Genomic DNA, 19,157 nt, shown 5'->3' with positions numbered 1-19,157 from the left:
AAACTACAAATATAATAATGGAGGAAAACATTTAATCAGAACAGCAAACATTAAAACGACTGAATTGAAATTATTTTTGCACTAAGGACATTTTTCTAACAAGCCTGACTTCATGTTTTAATTTTAAACATTTTACGGAACTGTTTTCCAGAAAGCGTTGTTTCCAGACGGACCCTGAGCCGCTGTTCATTTATTATTACCCCAGTATAAGGATTTTATTAGTATTTTGTGTAATTTCACGCATTTAAGCCGCATATTGAAGTAATGGCGTCGAAGCGGAAAGCAGAGCTGCTGGTTCCTGCTGAGGAAAGCGACCAGCTGCTCATCCGGCCTCTGTCAGTCTCATCACTTCATCCTTTATTCATCATTTCATCCTTTTTTCCACCTGATTCATCCTCAATCAGACCGTTTAAAATGTGACATTGTGATGTTTGTTTTTTGCTCGTGATTCAGAGGCGCAGGCCAGGAAGTTGGCAGATCTTGTATCATCCTGGAGTTCAAAGGCAGGAAAATTATGGTAAATATGAGAAGCTGCTGGTTTCCCTTTATTTCTAACAAGCAGAGCAAATTTAAAATGTTGTTATATAAAGATTCATTTCAAATCGAGAAAATGTTTTAATTATAATGGGAAATTTGTGCTATTTTTAGAAGCATTTATAATCTGGAGCTTGATGAAAACATGTTTATAGAAAATAATGTTATTTTCCCGAGTTTTCCTAGAAGAGCTGCAATTTATGAAGCGCAATCAGTGCTGCCCTCTGCTGGCCAAAGACCCCCACTGTCCTGCATGATTTTACTTTAATTCAGTTCAAATTTAAAATATTTTATTAAAAAAGGAAATTAAGTGTTGTAATAAGTAAGATCATCTGAATATCTTCAGAGACAGTTTTATATATTCATAACTTTGAAAGAGCTATTTTGGTTGTCTTATAAACTATTTAAAGGGGCAGTATCACGTAAAATTAACTATTTTTTACCTGTGTAAAAATGTAATAGATTATATATAACGTTATTCCCTCATTTAAAACTTGTCGTGTTGCCTTGATTCTTAATGTTTGAGAAATCATTTAATCTCCATGACTACCATTCAGCAGAGCAAAATGCCTGATTGGACCTAGCTCCGCCTTCAAGGCGCAGCTCCTCCCCCCTCAGCTCCTTCAGACTAGCCAGCAGGAATTAGCTCATTATACGAGCCATTTGCCAGAGCCACGCTGTTAAAAACGTTGCTAAAGGGTTAATAGTGGAGCCATGTTGTGACAACTTCCTGAAGGCGGAGTTTCTTAAAGAGACAGAGGCCCAATTTCAATGCATTAAATCTGAAGATGCAAAGATAATCTTCCTCCAAGCCTCACTGAGCACATCGTGGTGTTTAGATTATAAGGAGAGGATATTTGTGTTTGTCAGCTGGACTGCGGCATCCATCCGGGGTTAGAGGGGATGGATGCTCTGCCCTACATCGACCTGATTGACCCTGCAGAGATCGACCTCCTCCTCATCAGCCAGTGAGTCTTCCCTTTGCTTTTTTACTTTCTCCACTATTTAGCAGTAAACTCTTGACATTTCCCTCCAAATGTTTCACCTCTAAGTTGTAATCTTAAATTGACACTCATGTCCTGTCACCAGTTTTCACTTGGATCACTGCGGCGCTCTGCCCTGGTTCCTGCAGAAAACCAGCTTTAAGGGCCGGACATTCATGACGCACGCCACCAAGGCCATCTACCGCTGGCTGCTGTCAGACTACGTCAAAGTCAGGTGGGAGCAGCCAAGCTATGCTAACATGTTACATTTCCGTGCAAAAGCATTCACCATGTTTGTACGTCTACAGAGTTAAATTTGATCTTTCTGGAATTGATGGAGACCATCTGAACTTTTATATTTCAAGTCTTGCCACTGATTATCGTTACATTCAGGTCATCACTGGATTTTATGTGCTAGATTAACATAAACCAGTGAATAAAAAATGCAATGTTTTTATTTTTATGGAGAAAAATCTGAACAGTTCATCCCAGTACAAATTCACTTTACTGTTTTGTAAACTTTCTGTTGAATAAAGTTTAACATCCATGTTGAAGTTTTGTTTTTGAGTAGTTAAATGTTGTGCGGTTATGTTCATGCTTTTATTTTGAAGTGCATTCATCTCCTCCACCATAGCTTTATTTAAAACATACAGGAACAAAGTGAAAAGCAGTAAAGAACAAGATATAACTGGTTTTACTGGATTTATTAGGGGTAAGATGGAAGGAGCATCATATATATTTATGTCATACTTTTAAAAAATATGTTTTTTATTGTTTTATTTGCAGTAACATCTCTGCAGATGACATGCTGTACACTGAGACTGACCTGGAGGACAGCATGGATAAAATCGAGACCATCAACTTCCATGAGGTGAAGGAAGTGGCCGGGATCAAGTTCTGGTGCTACCATGCTGGCCATGTGCTGGGAGCGGCCATGTTCATGATCGAAATAGCTGGAGTTAAAGTAAATAATCTACAATCTGTGTGGAAATGCTGTCGTAAAAAAATTCAATATTTAAATTACAAGCTTGATTTTGTCTTTTCAAAGCTGCTGTACACAGGAGACTTCTCCAGACAGGAAGACAGACATCTGATGGCGGCGGAGATCCCCAGCGTCAAACCTGACATCTTAATTATAGTATGACTTCAATCCCTGCATTGTCATAATCATACTCCAAGTTTCTAACAAATCAAAGTCATTTATACAAATTTGGTCTGTTTGGCTTTTTTGTCACATTTTTCAGATTTCACATCAGAGTAAATACAAACAAGTTTCAAATTGTGATTTCATTTACTAAAGTTGCAGCGTTTTACAAATTAAAGGTCAGTCTTATTAAAACAGTCACAACATTGTGACAGATAGCTGCAATAGCTAGCAATGTGCAAAAATCCACCTCTAGGTCCAAAGCAACCAATCAGAGCCAGGAGGCGGGTCTCAGTGTTTTCAATCAAGCTTGTGTACATGATGCTAAATGTTCTAATGCCAGAGAACAGTTTACCGTTCCAGAAAAACTGTTTGTCCACCCTGCTAACTAGCCTGAGCATTCATGGCAGCCTACAGCATACACAGGAGTGATTGACAGCGCTAGAAAGAACAAAGCTGAGTTTTTGGAGTGGTCTAGTCAAAGTGTGGATTTCACTTGGATTTAGATGCAGTTATAGGAACAATTCTGCAAAGCAAAGAGGGTCAAAGTTAATCTGGAAACCCTTTAAAATCTCTGATCAGCAAAACGTTCTCTGGTTTACTTTTCCACAGAGCGCCAGATTAGGTTGGATGGTTTTTGTGTTTTGTGTTTACTCTGGTTTTCTTTGTTATTAAAATAGTTTGATGATCTGAAACATTGAAGCATCTTAAAAGCAGAAGCAGAGCGGTTTTGTCTGTAACTGCAGGAGTCGACCTACGGGACTCACATCCATGAGAAGAGGGAGGAGCGCGAGGCTCGATTCTGCAACACGGTGCACGACATCGTCAACCGGGAGGGCCGCTGCCTGATTCCCGTGTTCGCCCTGGGACGGGCCCAGGAGCTGCTGCTCATCCTGGGTTAGGAGTCCCCCCTGGCTGTTGTCTCGGCCCACTTCGCTTCATTCTGCACAGCCAATCAGTTACACTGTAAAACATTTGAAGGAAATGAAGGTTCACCAACTAGAAAATTGTTTTACTTTTAAATCAGAAATTGAAGTTTGTTAAGTTGATTTAGCAACATAAATATTGTCTAAACTTTGTTTTTAAGGTCTGATTGTTTATTTCTTTCATTATGAGTTTAAAATTAATACTGTAATTTAAACCAAATACACACTTTTGTATTATTTTGCTCACATTATCAGATTAAACCAACTATCCATTATAAGGCAGAATAACTTACATTCTAGATTGAATTTGCATGAACAAAATGTCTGATGTAATAACTGAATCCTGCTGTGAAACATTTATTTTGAACCGTTAATCTGAGTAAACACTGTCCTGAACTATTGATTACTTTTGATTATATTTGCATGTGTGTTTGTTTTGTTTCCTAGATGAATACTGGCAGAATCACCCAGAACTCCACGACATTCCCATCTATTACGCCTCATCTCTGGCCAAGAAGTGCATGGCTGTCTACCAGACCTACGTCAACGCAATGAACGACAAAATCCGCAAAGCAATCAACATCAACAACCCCTTTGTGTTCAAACACATCAGCAATCTGAAGGTAGGTGGTCCTCAGAAAGTCTTAAAACACAGACATCTTCATTTGGTGACTTGAGACAGTTGAGGCTACCACTAGTTAGCTGCTAACATATCTTTGGTAGCTTCTGATCCAGTTTCCATCCTGTCCCAGAGCATGGACCACTTTGATGACATCGGCCCCAGCGTGGTGATGGCGTCGCCGGGTATGATGCAGAGCGGCCTCTCCAGGGAGCTGTTCGAGAGCTGGTGCACCGATAAGAGGAACGGCGTCATCATCGCTGGATACTGTGTGGAGGGAACGCTAGCGAAGGTAGGGAGCTAGCTTCATTTATCACCTCTCCGAAAACATCTGCAGAACTTTATTTAGGACCATGAGAGAGGGAAGGGAGTTAAATGTAAATGCACGCTGCACTTTTCAGATTCTCATTAATAATTTTTTCTTCCCCTTGACAATTCTACTCAACTTGTCCCAAAAATCTGAATAAAATAAACTAAAGTTTATGTGTTTTTTTTTTTTATTCATAGCTCCTACAGAGGCTGCACAGTGACACAGTTGGTATAGATACCTACCAAGATGGCTGCCAGCTACAAAGTTCCCAGACGTGTGACGACACATGAGAACTTCGTTCCTGACAGCCATCTTGGTAGGCAATTGCTATGTAGTTACTGTAACAACAAAAAACAAGCCACAAACTGAGAACTCGCCTTGTGGAGCTCGTTTCTTCCAACTATTACTGGATCACATTTTTTGAGTTCTCTACCAATCTCTGTGTGATACTGTGATAAATAGCAGTGATATTTACTGGAGTACTTACTGCCAAACTAGCAAAGTTAGCTTAGCTAATATAGCTAATATAGCTAATATAGCTTTTAGCTGCTAGTTAAGACTGACATGTTTAAATCCATTTAAATACTGATTTTATGTGTCCATGAAGCAGCATGTGTACAGCACTAAGTGGTGAATTATGTCATCGTCGGACATGTTTCCATTCAAATGGGTCGATCCCGACCCATTTTGTTCATATATATTTCTCTTGAACATTAGTCAAGAATGTTCACATTTTTCCTTGTGTTGATCTTGATGCCCTGGATTCGCTATGCTTTGTGTTACGCCTGCCTATCAAGATGGCCGCCTATCGCCTCCAGTGGGATCTATGTGTAGAATCTATTCAATAATTCAATTCTTTGACATAAAGTCAGTTTATCGACATGTAACAGACCTGTTTGCGTGTTTCCTCTGCAGCACATCATGTCTGAGCCGGAGGAGATCACCACCATGTCCGGACAGAAGCTGCCGCTCAAGATGTCAGTGGACTACATCTCCTTCTCCGCCCACACCGACTACCAGCAGACCAGCGAGTTCATCCGGGCCCTCAAGCCGCCTCACGTGGTGGGTTGGCAGGTCGAAACCGCCTGCGCTCGCCCTGTTCTGACTCCGCGTGCGTTTGCTCTCAGATCCTGGTTCACGGGGAGCAGAACGAGATGGCCCGCCTGAAGGCGGCGCTGATCCGGGAGTACGAGGATAACGACCAGGTCCACATCGAAGTGCACAACCCTCGCAACACAGAGGCCGTCACTCTCAACTTCAGGGGAGAGAAGCTGGCCAAGGTTCTGGGTTTTCTTTGAGCTGCTGCTTACTGATGTTTTTGCAGAGCCTGTCAGACTGAAAGTTGTCCTCACAGGTGATGGGTTCGCTGGCTGATAAGAAATGTGCTCAGGGTCAGAGGGTGTCTGGCATACTCGTGAAGAAGAACTTCAATTACCACATCCTGAATCCATCCGACCTCTCAAGTAAGTTACTCACACTTATATGTTGTTGTATGAATGCATCATAAGTGTAAAATCCAGTCAAAGTCCTTCTGCACCATTTTTAAAGCAGTTTTTCCTTCCACTCAACTTTCCAACAATATGCCTGCATACAGCTCTCTGAGAACAGGCCTTGTGCACCGTGTGCTTTTTATCGCAAATAGATCCAGAATAAAAACTTTTTTTGAAATTTCAATTATAATGTTATAAAAAGAATAAAGACACAGTATCGTAAAATTATGAGAAAAACATTTTAATGAGAGAAAAGTTTGAAAAGTTATCAAGAGTTTTAAACTAGGCAAGTCTGTGATTGTTTTTTACTTTATTCTCATATTTTTACAACTTTAGTTTTGTCACTTAATTCTCATTTTATTATTACTTTGTTCTCATATTATTACGGCTTTATTTTCGTATTTCAAATTGCGATAAAAACCTGACCCTAATACTTTGTTACAGAGAACTGGAGGAGCGATTTACTTTTTGAAAGAAGTAGCCTAAAACTAAATTACTGAGAGGTTTGGCATAAACCCGGTACGGCCTTCCAGGAAACTATTCCTGATCCCAGCTGTGAAGCACGGTGGTGGCGGAGTCATGGGTGACCTGGTCAACTCCTTAAATGTGTTAAAATAAATGACAGCTGATGCAGAGCTGAACCCCAGCAGCATAAAGACTAGCAGTAAATCCATGCAGGATAATGGAGAGTTGTTTCCACAGCGTACACAGAGCTGGCCATGAGCACGGTGAAGCAGAACCAGGCCATCCCGTTCACCGGGCCGTACTCGCTGCTCGTCTGCCACCTGAGGAACCTGACAGGTCAGCCTCTAGCGTTGTGCCGGCGCTCCGCTGAGTCCGAGCGAGACGCTTTAGCTTCACCCGCCTTCGCCGTCTGTCTCAGGGGACGTGGAGGAGCTGGACGGCACCGAGAAGAAAACGCTGAAGATCTTTAAAAGCATCACTCTGGTCCACGAGGTCGGGATGGTGGTGCTGGAGGTGAGAGCGTCAGGTCAGATCAGATGAACAGAAGCTCTTTATTAATGGCTGTTATTTTGTCTTTCAGTGGGTCGCCAATCCGCTGAACGACATGTATGCTGACGCCGTCACCACCGTGGTGCTGGAGGTCCAGTCCAACCCAAAGGCTCAGAAAGGTCAGTCAAACTGGCTCCTATTTATCTGTTTTAATGATTGAAAACAGATTAGATCTTACTTTTAAAATACAATTAAACATTTGTGATTTAAAAAAAATGATTCGAATCAAATTTTCTCATCTTCCCTCCATGCCGGCCCCAGAGGGCCTGAGCCACTTCAGGTTGACTTGGACCTGAACGTGCTGCAGTATTCAACACAATATTTAGTGTAAGCTAACTCTATAGCGCTACACCAACACGGTATTTGGTGAAAGCTAATGCTAAAGCGGCATATGAACATAATATTCAGTGGTCGCTAACTAAAGATCAACTACAGATGGTATATCAACACAGGGCTGAAGGCATAAACACATATTGAATTGTTGTTGCATTGCTGGTTATGAATGGTGGAAGCATTAAATAACTGATGCTCTGAAATCATGGCTCCGTTTTGTGTTTCATGTCCAGTCATGGAGACGCAGAGCACCACGATGGACATGGACGTCTTCCAAACCCGGTTAGAGGTCATGCTGCAGTGAGTCACACGTTAACTTTTATAGAAGACGTTTTCAGGAAAAGCTGTTTGTCTTGAAGAGTTCATTGTCCCGTCTCTGATTTCAGGGACATGTTTGGAGAGGACTGTGTGGACTTCAGCGATGGGAAAGTCATTTCTGTGACGGTGGACGGACAGACGGTCCACATCAGCTTGGAGACGCGGGTGAGACGGCTGGTTGTCGGAAACAGAATGTTGCTTTTGCTGCAGGTTAAGCGTCTGCTTTCACTCTGCAGGCGGTTTACTGCGAGGACGACGTCTCAGAGGACGACTCCCTCAGAGAGATGGTGGAGTTGGCCGTGCAGCGGCTCTACGACGCCCTGAACCCGGCGCTCTGAGGACCCGGCCCTCTGAGGGACCCGGCCCTCTGAGGACCCGGCCCTCTGAGGGACCCGGCCCTCTGAGGAACCCGGCCTCTGAGGGACCCGGCCCTCTGAGGACCCGGCCTCCTGATGGGCTGACAGGTCTCCTACCAGAAACTGGATCTTTCAACAGAGCGACTGTAGAGCAGAAGAATCAGTTTGATTTGACATGTTTTAGTTGATGTACAAGCACTTTAAGTTAACTGTATGTGTGTAGATTTGCTGTAGTTTTTATTCCATCCCTACAAATATGCACTGATTTAGTCTATTGTGTGAACATATAACGGCACTAATGGTGGTTCGTTGCATGTTGAAACATTTTTATTTACAAGTGGATTAAAAAGTGAAGCTTTAGCCAGATTCCTGTAGTACAAGGTGCTTTTTATAAAGTTACAGTCAAAATGAACAGCAATAATTTGGGATACTTAGCCCCAAATTATTTAAAAAGTGGGTGTTAATTTTTAAGATTTTTACTGTCAGCAAATGTCACCATTTTAAACTATTTAAGTTGGAACCTAAATATTTCGTCAACAAGCTAAAAAATGAGCTTCAAACTAAAGATATGAAATAATCCGATGGACAAAAAATCAATTTCTGTCCTTGTACTGAGAAATTTAAGGATTTTTAAGTTTTGTATTTGCAATTTAAATATCCAGAATTACAAAACTCTTACAGGATGAAAGGCACAAAATCGTTTGTACAGAATCCACCGTCATGGAGCTGCAGGCGTCGCTGCTGCTGCTGTATGGAGGGTATTGGCAAAGTCAAAGGCTCCAGAGCTGAGTGTGGATTATTTTTTAATCTCTGGAACAATATAAGCTTCAACATTTACAGGAAACATAAAAGGCACTTCCCTTAGAATGACAACCTGACCTGATCCTAGGTCACTGGAGTTGTTTAAAAGTGCTGACAATGCTTTATCCGTTTCATAAATACTTAATAAAATTCATAGGCCTGAGGAATACATGACTTTATGAAATAAAATATCCAGTGGCTGTGAATCAAATTCTAAACTTCATGAGCAAAGAGAGAAATGAGGAATCCCAACCACCAAACTTCCCAAAGTTAAATAGATTTAAATATCCTTTAGGTGAAAAACACAACGTTCCTGAATCCAGCATTTTCTCCACCAATGTGCAAATTAATATCAGGTCATCTTACAATGAGAAACGTTTTATACACTAAAGAAATGTGGAGATAAATTCATATGTTCTTACATTATCATTGTCTTAAAATTCCATCAACTGCCCAATACCTTTGTTGTTTTGTATTTGTGAAAGATAAACTTGGTGCAAAATTGTTTTGAATTGTTCCTCCACTTTTACCACACTGACGATTTATTACTATTTATCGAGTCTAATGCAAAGAAATTTGGTTATGTGTCTAAAATTGTTTTGGTTTGATCAGAGTTCAGATTCTGTCACGTTTTATATGGTTCAAATGGACCAAATTTAACAGAAATACAAGGAAATGCAGAAGTTTTCTGAAATAAATCAATTATACATGAGATTACTGCATTTTGTGGTGATATTTATAAATTATTTATTAGACAATTCAAACAAGCAAGTAAAAAATGTAGTAAATGATGAAACGGATACAATATGAACTCTAATCCAACCATCAATGGGCTGCGTAACATGGTGTCCAATCATCCAGCTGCATCCAGCTGCATGCGTCAGTGTCTGCATGACGCAGTTTGTAACTTTAATCATTTTTTACACATTTGTTGAAACTCATTACAGATTGGAATGAAGCAGATAATCTGTGGTTGTTTCTAGAAAGCAGAGAAACTCAATTTTTTCCCAATCAGAGGAAGAAGGAGCGTCTTAGCGCTGACAATCATCCTCCATGTGCCACTGCTCATTCTTTCTCCTGTTCCCTCTACGATGGGGCTGTTTCTTCCTGATAGCAGAGCCTGCAGGTTAGCATGGCCACTGATGGTGGTTTTCCCGTAACAGTAAGTTGTTTCTCCTACACTGGCACATTGAGCAGTGAGTACATGAGCTTAATGAGCAGGACTAAGACCCTCCTGCCTCTGATTGGTTGTTTTTGGTTGGAGTAGATGCCAATATCAGGGGATCAATGTTTCACAGATTATCTGTCTCATAATACACTGTAACAACATAGTGAGAGTTTTGACAAATATGATTAAATAATTATTTAAAAGTTACATATTGCAGCTTTAAAGCACAAAACGAACAGCAGCCTATAAGCGCTTATCCATCCACCAAACTTTCCTCACTTCTCCAAGCTAAATATAATCCCCATGACCAACAGCAGCATCAGCCCAATTCCGAACTCTATCATGTTGTCAAACTTGGTGTCTTGGTGGCTCTCCTCCCTCTTCAGCCTCTCCTCCCTCCGGAGCCGGGTGTCTCTGTCCCTCAGCAGCTGCTCTCCGTAGTGGGCCTTATAAAACTCATCGAAGTCAAAGTGCCTGTCTGTGAGCGCAGACCGCCTGCCGGGCTGCTGCTGGGCCGAGCCCCCCGTGGACCCCGCCGTGGAGACCCCGCTGGCCGGTTTGCCTCTGCCGCTGAGGTCCGACGGGCTCAGGAGACCCAGGTCGTACTTCTTCCGGAGCACCTGGTTGCCCAGCACCGTGTAGGCCTCGCTGATCTCTGAGAAGCGGTCGGTGGCCTCCGCGCTGCCCGGGTTCCGGTCCGGATGGCAGGCGAAGGACTGCTTGTAGTAGGCGGTTTTGATCTGGGCTTTGGTGGCGGTGGGTGGGACGTCCAGGACATCATAGTAACCGGTTTTGGTTTTGTACAGCGGATCCGATCTGGACCCGTTTCCGCTGTAGCTCCTGATGAAAACAGTCGGAGGAGATCCGGGATCCAGATCCAGACTCCGGTTCGGAGGAAACGGGGACAAAGTCCGGTACGGAGGAACGGTCCGCTTAGTGAAGTCTATCAGAGTCCCATGTGAACATAAATTACTCTTATGGCCCAGAAAACATGCAGGCGTGTCTCGCTCCGGACCGGTTTGTGCTCCACCCGGCAGCGGGCTCAGCTTCGGATAACCGTCCCGCCGGCGAGCAGCAGCCGCCCGCAGCGCCGCTCTTCCCGCTCCGCTCCGCTCGCGGTTTTCATTATTATCAAACTGAAACCAAGCCGACAGAGAGCCCCGGGGTGCCGCCTTTGTTCCGAGTCGGATTCGGTTCTGCAGAAGGTAGAGTTTAGACATTTTAAGTCCAAATTCACATTCTCCCCTTCCGACACAGTACCTGACCTCCGCCATGTTTACTGGAGGAGACCGGCGGAAGGAATGGAGGAATTTAAACCACAGCGCCGCCAGCGGTCAGGTGGAGAAACGTCAAAACAAAGTCATTACACCGTGCAAAACATTATGACCACTGACTGGTAGATTAAATGATTTTTTTAAGTTATATTCATTTTAATTACATTGAAAGTAGTGAAAATTCATTTGATTCTAGATTTAGTATTACTACCACATTCTTGCTCACTTTTAATTTATTCGATGTCATTTTTAGAGAAAAGGGTGTTTGGGTAATTTCGGACAGTAGTTTTAAGCACTTTCACTCATTTTAAAAATTTAAAACAAATTTTGTAGCTATATACGGTGTACCACAATCGACTGAAATTACTGGACCATTTTTGCAATCCAAACATTTAGAGCCACAAATGTTACATGAGAAATAAAGAACTTACAATTTTTACCAGTAAAAGTGATGTTATTCTTTTAAAGAACAGTCATGTCATTTATGTTTCTAATTTTAAAATAACGATAAACATACAGAAAGATGATGGATGTTTTTTATGACTGCTACAACCTGCGCTTGTTTTATTATATATAATATATATATATATATATATATATATATATATATATATATATATATATATATATATATATATATATATATATATATATATATATATATATATATATATATATATATATATATATATATATATATATATATATAGAATATGGACTGGAAACCCCGAGATCAAAGTGGGAAACACCCCAAAGGTGGTGGAGAACGCCAGAGCTAAGATCCTGTGGGACTTCCAGATCCAGACAGACAAAATGGTAATGGCGAACCAACCAGACATTGTCGTAGTGGATAAACAACAGAGGAAAGCCGTTGTGGTAGATGTAGCAATACCAAGTGATTGCAACATCAGGAAAAAGGAGCACGAGAAACTAGAGAAATACCAGGGCCTCAGGGAGGAACTGGAGAGGGCCTGGAAGGTGAAGACCACAGTGGTGCCTGTGGTCATCGGGGCCCTCGGGGCAGTAACCCCTAAACTGGAGCAGTGGCTACAACAGATCCCAGGAACAACATCAGACATCTCAGTCCAGAAATGTGCAGTCCTTGGCACAGCCAAGATACTGCGCAGAACCCTCAAGCTCCAGGCCTCTGGTAGAGGACCCGAGCTCAGAGGATAAGAACCACCCGCGGTGGGTGAGAAGGGAATTTTTTTTATATATATATTAGTAATTATTCCTGGTTATTATGTTTATCAGTAAAAGTTATTAAAATTTGTTGTTGAAGCTCAGTGTCATCAATAAAAGACAGAGCCCTATTTTTATACAATTTCAAACAAACTGAATTTCTTCACTTAAAGTGAGCCAATATTTTAATCTGTCTGAAGATATTCACACTTTTTAAAATCTTTATCCGGTGGACGAAAATGACCAGTAAGAGAGCTTTTATTGTGAAGTCGCAGCGGCATTACATTTTCTCAACCGGAAGTTGGTTGTTCCCCTCTCAGAGCAGCGTTTCATATTTCTAACATCAGTTCTGGGTTTTATTGCGCGAATTGATGCGTCTTTTTGGGACCGCGCCCTGCATCACCATGGTGAACCTCTGCTGCCTCTGCTGCGGTCAACTCCCGGCGGAACCCCGCCCCCCTCCGCCCCGCCAGCCTGGAGCACCGCGGGATTCCCGCACCGCACCGCAGCATCATCACCAGCTGCAGCTGCAGCATCACCAGCTGCAGCAGCAACAGCCTGCTGGACCAGAATCTGATGCGGGTCTCAGCGGGACCCGGAAGGAGGATGCAAACGGAGGGAAGAAGGTAAAACAGGATGCATGAGAGGACATGCAAAGCGCTGCAGCATGCTCTCCTCTGACCAGGACTCCGCGGAAGAGGCGCCCAGTGTTCCCAGTGTTCCCAGTGCTGCTGAGGAAGAAGAGCAGGAGGAAGACTCACCTGCAGACAGCGATCTTCCTGAAGTGGTAGGCAGAAAAGTCTTGAATAACTATTTGTCCAGATTTCCTCCTCAATTCAAAATTCTTCTTCTTTCCTCTCTGTGTTTTAAACATAGTTTTAAAAAATCAACATTAAAGTTTAAATGTTGTAAGTTAATCCAAAACCTTCCATCTCTTTTCCGTTATCCGGATTTAAAGCAATATTTAAACTGTACTATATTACTTTAACTGGACTGAATATTGACTTTAATCTGATTTACAATCTGTGGAATGAGCTGAAGATTAGGGTGATGGTAAAGAGACCTTCAATCCTCAAACATTGGAAGCTCATCTGAAGAGAAATAATAAGAATACCAGAGGAAATATTGCTTTGAAAAACGTTGCTTAGCAATTAGAAGAAATTATAAATAGCAAATAATTGTCCAAAAGCAGTATTTAGCTTTATTGTCGTTTTTAGTGACTTTTTCTGCCAGAAATACATTCATTGGTTGAATAAAAATGATTGATTGCACTTTTAAAGACATTAATTGACTTTTGAACATAAAAACAATTTGTGTAAAACATGCAGAAATTTTCAGGTTTTCAACTTGTAGCTACAGGTTGTTACTATGGTAACCAAACAATCAAAATATTAGGATTATTGTTTGCTAAGAAAACTTGTAAATTCAATTTATCTTACAATATAAATAATTGAATGTATCTCTGTTGAAGTATTTTAGTTCATTTTAATTAGTATCTTCTTTTTTAATAGTTTGTTACTATGGTAACAATCAACAATCAAATGATCATTTTCACTTTTGAGTAAACTTGCAAGTTTAGCTTAAGTTTTAAATAATTTAATGCGTCTCTGCTGACGTCTTTAAATGTATTCGTTTTCTCTCTTTCTGTAAACAAATATAAAACTTTCATGCTCTTGAGGCCTTAAGCAGCTTAAATGGACTGAACTTATATAGAGCTTTTCCAGTCATTTTGACCACTCAAAGCGCTTTACACTAGAGTCACATTCACCCATTCACACACCAGTAGGCAATTTAGGGTTAAGTGCCTTGCCCAGAGGCACATTGAGATATGGCAAGAGGAAGTTGGAATTGAACCTACAACCTTCCGATTGCAAGACGACAACTCTGCCACACAGCCACAGCCGCCCTTATGACTTAGTGCACTTATGACTGAGGCCGGCTCTGCACTCCATCACAAATCCGTCAGTTACATTTTCCTCATCACTTTCTGGAGTTTCATTTTGAAGGTTTGTTTGTAATGTTTCACATTCTCTGAAAAATGAACATTTTCACTCAAACATATTTGATCTTCTTCAACTTTTACACCAAAAACATTTTTTAAAAATCCCATCCATCAGCGTGAAGGTAAACGAGTTCGGGATGAAATTCAGTCGTTCTTTGAATGACTGATGCAGGAGCTGCAGCGTGTGACGTCCAGCGCAGCAGTGGATGGCTGCTTGTCACCATAAATCCTCTCACTCTGAGTCTCAGTCATGTGGACGAACGTCTCCAAATGTGAGGCATGCAGAGGATCCGAGCTGCACAGCGGCAGCAGAAAACTCTGCTAACTTCAGTTTGGCTGCTGCATCTGGAGCTCTCACTGTTACTGATTAAGCAGCTGCTGCCAAAGGGAAAATCTCTGTACTCTACAACATTATTGCAAATGTGGCGCTTTGTGTTTCTGCTGGTTGAATTAAGATAAAGCAGAAAGATGTGAAACGGAGAAGCATCCAGTTTAAACAGCGCAGATCCCTCAACCTGCATCATGGTTGTTTTATGTAGCACTGCAACCAATAATTAGTTCAGTAATGAATTATGATGATTAATCAATTAAAAAAATGCCTTTCTGCATGTTTTTCATTTAACCACTTAAGCCAATTCAGTTACTTTTTCAAAAATGAGGTTCATCTTCTGACAGGACAACCACAATGTTCTGTTTATTGGGTCAATACTTAATACCATTTAAATTCAGTATCTTTAGATCTACCTCTTGATGTAATGGAAAAGTGGTCGGCCATTTTGATAGAAGAGAAAATGCATGTTTTTAAGAAAATTAATCAATATTATATCAACCCATCTATCAATAATTTGCATCCATATAATTAACTAAATGAAATGAATACATTAATGTAGTCCGAATGGTCTAGTCAAAGTCCAGACCTCCATTGCAATAAAACATTTGTCAACTCTGGCTAAGTTTGAGTTTATTTTTACGATAAAATACAAACATATAAAAGCCACTGACTTTACATCACTTAGTTGAGTTTCCTTCTGTAAACTGGATCTTGCAGCATTTATTAAAGCAGATTTAACATCTATCTGCTTAAACCTTCTCAGATTCATCCCATTGGTTCTTGAGATGCTCAATGCAGTAAAACTATAAACCACCTTTGGGTTTTGTGTGTAGAACACCTCAGTAATGTTCTCCTTTTAGATTCTGCTGAACTTTCTTTGGTCTGATTTACGTTGAGCTGTGCTGTAATTTATTGCCACCGGAGTCGTTTGCATTTCTGCTGCATGCCGCGGATTCCTTGGCATGTTTACAGGCTTCATCGCTTTAAGTGCTTTTTCCTAATCGTGGCTCCCGTTTGTCTTTTTCTTGCCTCTGCAGCAGCGTCCAGTCCAGCAGTCCCTGGGCGCCTGCGTCTGCCGGGAGTCCCACTGGCGCTGCCTTCTGCTCTCCGTCCTCATGATCAGCTGCCTGGCTGCGCTGGCTTGGTGTCAGCTGACACGGGTCACCAAGATCAGCTTCACCTCCAACTTCCCCTCCACCCTGCGGAGCGGCGGACACTCCATGATCTACCACGACAGCCCGTGCTCCGACGGGTACGTCTACATCCCTCTGGCCTTCCTGTTGCTGCTCTACGGGTTGTACATGGTGGAGTGCTGGCACTGCATGGCCCGGAACCAGCTGCAGTCCAAAGCGGACGTGCACAGCGTGTACGAGCGCGTGCTACGTATGCGACAGGCACAGCCTTGCATTTGGTGGAAGGCCATCAGCTACCACTTCGTCAGACGGACGCGGCAGGTGACAAGGTACCGCAATGGGGATGCCTACACCACCACGCAGGTGTACCACGAGCGGGTCAACACCCACGTGGCGGAAGGGGAGTTCGACTACGCCCACTGTGGGATGAAAGACGTGTCGCGGGAACTTACGGGCCTGGAGGGTCACCCCACAACCCGCCTGCGCTTCACCAAGTGCTTCAGCTTCACGGAGGCCGGCCCAGAGAACGACTACCTCAACCAGAGGTCCCGGTTCTTCTCCGAAACAGAAGGTCTGGACGACTACATGGAAGCTCGGGAGGGGATGCAGCTGAGGAACGTGGACTTCCGGGACAACATGATTGCCTGCGTCGACCCGGACCAGATGCCGTGGTACACGTCTCGGATGGCCTTCTGGTTGGCGGCGCTGTTCATGCTCTCCTGGCCTCTCAGAGTCTTCATTGAGTACCGAACGGCATACGTCCATTACAGAGTGGAGAAGCTGTTTGGGTTGGAGTACATCTGCAGCCGTCCGTCCCCGCTAAACGAAGATAGCTGCGGTATTCCCAGAGTGGACACCCTGGATAGCACGGAGATGGAATGGCACATTCGCTGCAACCGCCAGCTCATCCCCAGCTACTCAGAGGCCATGCTGATCAGCGCCAACACCTCGACCTCCGCCTCCTCCACCCGCTTCTTGTTGGACCCCGGAGCTCCCCAGAACCGGGACGATGGTTCAGGAGGTAGGAGGAGGACGGTTGCCAGCTCCAGCTGCTCCTCAGGGTTCTCCTGCCACGGAGCGCTGCTGCTGTCCCGCCTCTCCTCCGACACGTCCCACGTGTCGCTGTGCCGCATGTACGGCTCCCGTCGCACTGTGGCTCCACGGAGGAGCCGCAGCAGCAGCTTGTCGGACCCCTGCTGCCTGGACGATCAGTGCTGCAGGTCCGACTCCAGCCAGCTGGCGCTCAGCGACAGTCCGCCGACCTACAGGGACGCCCGGTTCTTCCCAGCTCTCATCGTCCACTGGTCTGAGTCTGGGGAGGACAGAAGGCGGTATTACATCAGGAGAGGGTCATCATGTGTGGAGACGGCATTGTAGACAAACTGGACCCAAAAATTAAAGTGCAACTAGCTCCTTTGTGAAAGCTTAGCCAAAAAACTCCAGTGAAGTGGGCGGAGCCAATACATTTTATGGGGCGTGTCCAAATGAAGGGAGGAGCTGAGGGTGATCAACTGTTGCTGACTTACTGACTTTCCCACTATATCTTATGTTTTAGAGACTTTTATGGTGACGACAAGCTAGCTAAGATTATACTGAACAGAGAACGACTTCCTCAGAGAAGCTCAGAGAAAAATGTCCAAAAAATGGCATAGAAACTGAATACATTGCTCCTGCAGGAACAATGTATTCAGTTTATCAGCAACAAATCGCTGACCTGGAGGTCAGTTCCTCTTTAAGACGCTGGTTGTTGGACATGCGTCACTTTTACTGAGAAAAACCTGAAAACTGAGGCAAGAATTTTCATGCAGACCAAATGCAACTAATTTTCTCCTGATGAACAGAGAAATACTTGAAGTGAAGATGGATGAAATCAGAACAATCCTGGAGGAAAACCTGTTGTGGGTGTGAATACTTCTGTAAGCCATGGATCCCTAAAATGTTGCTACATTAACAGAGGATCAAACTGAAATGCATCCAAATGCCTGCAGGTGCAGGAACCTCCAATGTGTCACTGCATGATCCTCCTTTACCAGCATGACTCAGTTCAGTTCAGCAGTTTGTAACTTTCTCTGTTCTGCAGACAAAGTTAAGGAAATATTAAAAACACTCAAGCAACTGTTATGCACGTTGTTTTGACTTCTACGTTTCAGAGTGATTCATTTAATTTCTTATTAATTTTCTTCTTGTTTGCAGACCAACTCGCCCTGAGTCACTTATTTTATAGACACAAAAACTGGATCCAGAGCTGTGAGACACGTGAATCGCAGTGTGGAGGGCAGCATTTGGACGGCATCGTCTCTGCAGACAAGTTTAATAAAAACGTTGAATTACAAAAGGGGAGATTTTTTTTCAGAATGATGTTTTATCCTAAACTTAAAGGACACAGAAAAAAGACAAACTTAGGAGGGGGAAGTTTTATAACTGCTGACCGAAACGTCACTTGAAATTTGCTAACAGGACTCAGAAGACGAGTTCATGCAGAACAGAACCGCAGTCAGTTTATTTAGCTTAACGGGGAAAAAAAACAAAAGTTATTTTTATCAAAAAGTAAATGAGCAAATCTGATTAATATCCACCTCTACAGATGAGAAGTTAATGACAGACACACCATTTTTTCTGATGCAACAGAAATATGAATCAGAGTTTCAAAGGAAAAATATTTGAATATTGTTTTATGTTTAGTTGATTTAAAGGACCGAATCGCAGGCAGGACAGCAGATTTCTAAAGCTGAGTCAGAACTGTGTGACCAGCAGAGGAGCTGTCATTAGTTTCAGATTTAAAGCTCTTTTAACATGCAGTCGGAAATATTCAAAGTATTTTTTGTTTGTTTTGATTCTGAATTACAGCTGATCGAAAAAGCAAAACAAAGTTTCTCACAGAATTATTCTATATCAAAAAGGCCAAGAAAAAGTATCTTAACTAGCAAAATATTTAGGTTAAAGCAAAAATATTGACTCACTAAATATTTACAAGGCAACCTTTAGTTAACAAATAATTATTTAGTGAGCAAACAAACTATTTAGCTTCCAGACAAAAATATTAGCAAAGACAAAGTCCTATAGCCAAACATTTCATACCTTCAGTCATTTAGTTTTTAACTGGTGGCCTGACAGAGTAAGACTGTAAATAATCTTTATAGCAACAATAACTTTTCATCCTGTGCTGAACTCTCATCTAAATTCTCATCAATTCTCATCATTCTCATCTCTTTTGGTTCTTTCAGGTCAGAGATTCTGTT

The 19,157-nt window shown here is 42.4% G+C and overlaps 3 protein-coding genes across 3 annotated transcripts; 2 read left to right on the top strand and 1 right to left on the bottom strand.

The window, feature by feature from the left end:
• The first annotated feature begins 22 nt into the window (after window positions 1-22).
• LOC129374671 (cleavage and polyadenylation specificity factor subunit 3) lies at window positions 23-9,333 on the top strand. Its single transcript, XM_055053203.1, has 18 exons — window positions 23-335; window positions 454-517; window positions 1,405-1,502; window positions 1,624-1,752; window positions 2,304-2,481; window positions 2,566-2,655; window positions 3,408-3,558; window positions 4,035-4,210; window positions 4,340-4,498; window positions 5,432-5,578; window positions 5,644-5,796; window positions 5,871-5,979; window positions 6,709-6,807; window positions 6,890-6,984; window positions 7,052-7,139; window positions 7,587-7,653; window positions 7,740-7,836; window positions 7,908-9,333. The coding sequence occupies exons 1-18, from the start codon at window positions 265-267 to the stop codon at window positions 8,007-8,009; spliced, it is 2,073 nt and encodes a 690-aa protein (XP_054909178.1). The 5' UTR covers window positions 23-264; the 3' UTR covers window positions 8,010-9,333.
• Window positions 8,814-11,280, bottom strand: LOC129374672 (dnaJ homolog subfamily C member 30, mitochondrial-like). Its single transcript, XM_055053204.1, has one exon. It carries the CDS (start codon window positions 11,268-11,270, stop codon window positions 10,272-10,274), a length of 999 nt encoding a protein of 332 aa, XP_054909179.1. The 5' UTR covers window positions 11,271-11,280; the 3' UTR covers window positions 8,814-10,271.
• Window positions 11,281-12,776: 1,496 nt separating this feature from the next.
• Window positions 12,777-18,026, top strand: LOC129374635 (transmembrane protein 151B-like). Its single transcript, XM_055053142.1, has 3 exons — window positions 12,777-13,078; window positions 13,138-13,239; window positions 15,823-18,026. The coding sequence occupies exons 1-3, from the start codon at window positions 12,824-12,826 to the stop codon at window positions 17,293-17,295; spliced, it is 1,830 nt and encodes a 609-aa protein (XP_054909117.1). The 5' UTR covers window positions 12,777-12,823; the 3' UTR covers window positions 17,296-18,026.
• The last annotated feature ends 1,131 nt before the right edge of the window (window positions 18,027-19,157 follow it).

The sequence above is a fragment of the Poeciliopsis prolifica genome, unplaced genomic scaffold (genome assembly GCF_027474105.1).
Source record: "Poeciliopsis prolifica strain line A6 unplaced genomic scaffold, Auburn_PproV2 SCAFFOLD037, whole genome shotgun sequence".
Lineage (NCBI taxonomy): Eukaryota > Metazoa > Chordata > Actinopteri > Cyprinodontiformes > Poeciliidae > Poeciliopsis > Poeciliopsis prolifica.
The sequence above is the reverse complement of the archived record's forward strand: the minus strand, read 5'-3'. Positions and strand labels throughout refer to the sequence as shown.